The 5,996-nt window shown below is 46.9% G+C and overlaps 1 protein-coding gene across 1 annotated transcript; it reads left to right on the plus strand.

Annotated features, from left to right (window-relative positions):
• The first annotated feature begins 2,351 nt into the window (after window positions 1–2,351).
• Window positions 2,352–5,726, plus strand: LOC133539451 (uncharacterized). Its single transcript, XM_061881451.1, has one exon. It carries the CDS (start codon window positions 2,367–2,369, stop codon window positions 5,550–5,552), a length of 3,186 nt encoding a protein of 1,061 aa, XP_061737435.1. The 5' UTR covers window positions 2,352–2,366; the 3' UTR covers window positions 5,553–5,726.
• The last annotated feature ends 270 nt before the right edge of the window (window positions 5,727–5,996 follow it).

Here is a 5,996-nt window from a genome sequence, read left to right on the forward strand (position 1 = left end):
TTTTGAAAATGATGACAGGGGAAGTGTCACTGGTGACGTCAAGAGTTTGACCAGGCAGTAATACTAAGCCTGCGCTAATTATTCTGCGAAGCGAGTTTGACCCCGGCAGTAATTCAAAGCAGGCGCATACTATATGCCATCCATCCATCCATTTTCTACCGCTTATTCCCTTTTGGGGTCCTGCGGCAATTCAAGGAAATACGGTAACTAAAATAGAATGCAAAAAATATATATATATAAAAAAAACAAAGTGCAAAGCCATAGGCTAACTCAATCTCAGTAAACAACTTAAATTTGGAACACAGTATCATCGTTTTCACAGCTTTGTGGTTGTTAGAGCTAGAGTGTTTTAATGTAGAGTTCTATATATCTTTTTTAAAGGCACAAAAAACAGGTCAGGTGTTGAGAAACTTACATTTATGAATATAAAACTTAGCCAATAGTATAATGAGATTGCAAAGGTGAAATGTATTTTCAAATTTGTTTTCAATACAGTGTTAAACCAAATATATATTATTTTTTAGTTGCCTAAGATATATTCCTGGCTCTGAATTTGTTCTTTATGTTTTTGTGCATTATTTGTTGCCATCATCATTAAACGAACAGGTTACTCATCAGTTACTCAGTACTACTTTTGTTGTTATTACGATGGTTATTATTAACAATCTGTATTATTTAAAACTTATCATATAGAAAACAAATATTTTTATTTCCATAATACAAAATATTTGTCACAGCCAGACCCTCATTCTTGCGCTCTGCTTGTCACATCTCAGGACACGCTCATTGCCACGCACATCGAGGGACGCGTCGGTCGCATCTCCGTCCTGCAGCAGCCGCCAGCTGCAATCATTCACCAGCATTCAGCGCACCTGCCTGTGATGAGCGAGCTGCCTTCTTAAGCCTGCTCAACCTGCCATCCCGCGCCGGAATATAACCTGTTGGTGAACCGTAAACCAACTCTCGCTTTATGCTCACTCTCTGTCCTGATCTCTGTGCTTTCCCTGCATTGATTTTCGTGTCCTCCCTGCTCCCTCACCTCGCAGTTCCCTGTATGCATCCCGGAGTCAAGCTATGCGTCTTGTGCTCCTGGATTGATTGATTGATTGATTGATTGATTGATTGATTGATTGGTTGATTGATTGATTGAAACTTTCATTAGTAGATTGCATAGTACAGTACATATTCCGTACAATTGACCACTAAATGGTAACATCCAAATAAGTTTTTCAACTTGTTCAAGTCGAGGTCCACCTTAATCAATTCATGGATCTTCCCTGCCTGTCGTGCGCTTCTTGGTTCTGGACTCCTCGCTTGCCCCCGGACTATGACGACCTGCTCCTGTCGCTCGACCCCGCTTCCGCCCCTGGACAACTCTGCCTGCCTTGCCCTTGTCGACAGCACCGCTCCTCTCAACACGCACCTCCAACATTGACGGTAAAACGCTCCAGTTAAATACTACACATAGTCTGTCACCCATTTTCTTTTGGATTTTGTCACACACTCTATTTTCCTTAAGTATATTAGTATCATGTTCATTATTATATATATATATATATATATATATATATACATATATATATATATATATATATATATATATATATATATATATATAGATACAAATATAGATATAGATATAGATATATATATACATATATATATATATATATATATATATATATATATATATATATATATATATATATATATATATATATATCTATATCTATATCTATATCTATATCTGTATCTATATATATATATATATATATATATATATATATATATATATATATATATACATCTTGGAAGCGTCTGAAAAGGCCTCACGTTGGCTCTGGTTGAGGAGGGGGGACGCGTGGCGTAGTGCGCTACCTGGACACAAGTCGAGGGACTGATCATCCTCGGCTGGGTCGCCCGGGTGAGGGTGTCTGATTAAGACCCGAAACACCCTATGACCCCGGGAGAATGACTGATGATGTGTCCAGCTTGCACCATGCGGTGTATTATAGTACTAATCCAGTATGGCAGCGCCATTGACTTCCAGAAAGAGGCTGGATGACAACCCCGAAAGTGTGGTGACAACTGGAGAGACAGTTGACAGCCTGGAAAGACGGCAACCGGGGCAGGGAGGGGTAGCATCCCAAGCTGCAGCTCTCGCAAGGGAGCACCCATACAACGCTACGAAAAACCCTAAAGAGATATACCCCCAGGGGCGCCCGAGAGGGGGGGAGAATGAGCGCCCCGAATGGACAGATTTTCTGGTAACGACCCCTGCGAATGAAAAATTGACTACGAGTGCAGTCTGCAAATGTGGCAAGGTCTGCAAAAACCCGACTGGTGTAAAGATACATCAGACCAAGATGGGCTGCCTAAGGAAATCCGTGGTGCAACGCACAGTGCCAGTACCCTGTACGGCACCTGATGAGACGGAGGAGGATCCAGGCCCGGACACTACCCACAGTGCCCAGAACCTCCAAGCACCACCGGCGCATCCCCAAAGCAAACCGTCAGAACATCGTCGGATATTGTGGCCCGCTGCCAACAAGGAGTCAGAGTGGAAACAGTTTGATGAAGATGTTACTACAGCCCTGGAAGCAACAGCCAAGGGTAATGTGGACCAGAGGCTCAAGACAATGAGCATGTTCATAATAAGCATTGCATCAGACAGGTTTGGCATCAAGAAACAACGCGCTACCAAGACTACAACTGCAGCACCAATTCCAAACCGGCGAGAAACCAAGATTTCCCAACTCAGACAAGAACTGAGAGTACTCAGGAGCCAGTACAGGAAGGCAAGTGACAATGAGAAGGCAGCCTTGGCAGAACTGAGGGGTGTGGTAAGGGATAAACTACTCACCCTGCGACGTGCCGAGTGGCACAGGAAGAGAGGCAAGGAAAGGGCCCGCAAGCGCAGTGCCTTCATTGCAAATCCATTTGGATTCGCAAAGAAGCTGCTGGGAGAAAAACGCAGTGGTCAACTCTCATGTCCCGAGGAGGAAATCAACCTCCACATCAAGAACACCTACAGCGACGGCATGAGAGAGCAAGACCTCGGCCACTGTGCAGCCCTCATATGCCCACCAGAACCCTGCACCCTGTTTGACACCAGTGAACCAACTCTGAAAGAAGTTAAAGAGGTAATCAAATCTGCCAGAACAGCATCAGCACCAGGCCCAAGTGGAGTTCCTTACAAGGTCTTCAAACAGTGTCCCCGCCTGTTGGAGCGTCTTTGGAAAATCTTCCGAGTGATCTGGAAAAGAGGGAAAGTACCTCAGCAGTGGACGTACGCAGAGGGAGTATGGATTCCCAAGGAGGAAAACGCAAGGAACATCGAGCAGTTCAGGACAATCTCCCTCCTCAGTATTGAGTGCAAGACTTTCTTCAAGATCGTTTCCAATCGCCTCATGGGATTTCTCCTGAAGAACACCTATATTGACACCTCGGTACAGAAGGGAGGAGTCCCAGGAGTTCCAGGGTGCATCGAACACACTGGTGTGGTAACACAGCTGATCCGTGAGGCGCGAGAGAACAGAGGCGATTTGACAGTACTGTGGCTGGACCTCGCCAATGCTTATGGGTCTATTCCACACAAGTTGGTGGAATTGTCTCTGAGCAGATACCATGTTCCAGAGAAGATTCGCAATCTCATGCTCGACTATTACAACAACTTTAGTCTGAGGGTGTCCTCTGGCACTTCAACATCAGATTGGCATCGTCTGGAGAAAGGCATCATCACAGGCTGTACAATCTCTGTGTCCCTGTTTGCACTGGCCATGAATATGCTCGTGAAGTCTGCGGAAGTAGAGTGCAGAGGTCCTTTGTCCAAATCCGGCACCCGGCAACTTCCGATTAGAGCATTCATGGATGATCTCACGGTAACCACAACATCAGTGTCTGGATGCAGATGGCTCCTTCAAGGCCTTGATCGACTCATTAGTTGGGCAAGAATGAGTTTCAAGCCCTCTAAGTCTAGGTCCTTGGTCTTGAGGAAGGGTAAAGTATCCGAACACTTTCGCTTCAGTCTGGCAGACATCCAAATTCCATCTGTGTCAGAAAAGCCAGTGAAGAGCCTGGGCAAGCTCTTCACTGGTGATCTGAAGGATTCCGCTGCACGTCAAGCTACCAGCGATAACCTCAACATGTGGCTCTCAGCGGTGGACAAGTCGGGACTTCCAGGGAAGTTCAAAGCCTGGATATATCAGCATGGCATCCTGCCTCGTATCCTCTGGCCGCTGCTGATGTACGAATTCCCAATGACCATCGTGGAGGGATTCGAGAGGAAGATCAGCTCGTCCCTGCGCAGGTGGCTGGGTCTGCCACGGAGCCTAAGCAGCATTGCTATGTTTGGGCACAACACCAAGCTGCAGCTTCCTTTCAGTAGTCTGGCAGAGGAGTTCAAGGTTTCCAGGGCCAGAGAAGTCCTGCTCTACAGAGATTCTGCTGATGGGAAAGTATCGTCAGCAGGTGTGGAGGTCAGAACAGGAAGGAAGTGGCGTGCCCAGGATGCAGTGGAGCGGGCAGAGGCGAGGTTGCGGCACAGCACCGTGGTGGGAACCGTAGCTACTGGTCGGGCTGGGCTGGGTAGTAACACCAAACCAAGCTACAGCAGAGCCAGAGGAAAGGAAAGGAGAAAGTTGGTCCAAGAGGAGGTTCGCGCCGAGGTGGAAGAGGCTCGCTTCAGCAGAGTGGTGGGAATGAGCAAGCAGGGGGCCTGGACGAAGTGGGAGCACATAGCTGGTCGCAAGATCACCTGGACCGAACTTTTGAAAGCGGAGCCACACCAGTTTAAGTTCTTGGTCCAGTCAGTTTATGATGTCCTCCCAAGCCCTGCTAACTTATTTACCTGGGGCCTGATAGACACACCTGTGTGCCAGCTCTGTCAGAAAAGAGGATCATTACAACACATCCTCAGCTGTTGCTCAAAGGCATTGGGAGATGGCAGGTACCGGTGGCGCCACGACCAGGTCCTGCGGGCAATAGCAGACACTATCTGCACTGGCATCAACACCAGTAAGCGGCAACACCCAACTAAGAGCACAATTGCCTTTGTCCGAGCAGGAGAGAAACCTCAACCCTCCAAGAAGACCCAGGGTGGCCTGCTAACAACAGCAAGGGACTGGCAGCTCTTGGTTGATCTAGGAAGGCAGTTGCAATTCCCAGACATCATTGCAACCACAACACTACGGCCAGACATGGTATTGATGTCTGGAACCAGCAAGCAGGTGGTGCTCCTTGAACTAACTGTCCCCTGGGAGGACAGAATGGAGGAAGCTCAGGAAAGGAAGAGGGCGAAATATGCAGATCTTGTGGCTGACTGCCGGAGGAACGGGTGGAAGGCCCGCTGCGAGCCTATTGAGGTGGGCTGCAGGGGTTTTGTAGGCAAGTCCTTACACCGTGTCCTGGGGCTCCTTGGAATTTGTGGACTGCACAGGCGAAGAGCCATAAAAAACATCTTGGAAGCGTCTGAAAAGGCTTCACGTTGGCTCTGGTTGAGGAGGGGGGACGCGTGGCGTAGTGCGCTACCTGGACACAAGTCGAGGGACTGATATTCCTCGGCTGGGTCGCCCGGGTGAGGGTGTCTGATTAAGACCCGAAACACCCTATGACCCCGGGAGAATCACTGATGATGTGTCCAGCTTGCACCATGCGGTGTATTATAGTACTATATATGTATATGTCTTGATTGGATTATCCAGGGAATAGTGCTCGATACCGGGGTAGAGCGCAACATGTATGTGTGGGAAAAAAATCACAAGACTACGTCATCTCTACAGAACTGTTTCATGAGGGGTTCCCTCAATCATCAGGAGATTTTCAGCTTTTAGATTTTCAAAATCTCCTGATGATTGAGGGAACCCCTCATGAAACAGTTCTGTAGAGATGAAGTAGTCTTGTGATATTTTTCCCACTCATACATATATATATATATGTATATATATCTATATACATATATATATATATATATATATATGTCCATCCATCTTCTCCCG

This window comes from Nerophis ophidion, linkage group LG21, assembly GCF_033978795.1.
Source record: "Nerophis ophidion isolate RoL-2023_Sa linkage group LG21, RoL_Noph_v1.0, whole genome shotgun sequence".
NCBI lineage: Eukaryota > Metazoa > Chordata > Actinopteri > Syngnathiformes > Syngnathidae > Nerophis > Nerophis ophidion.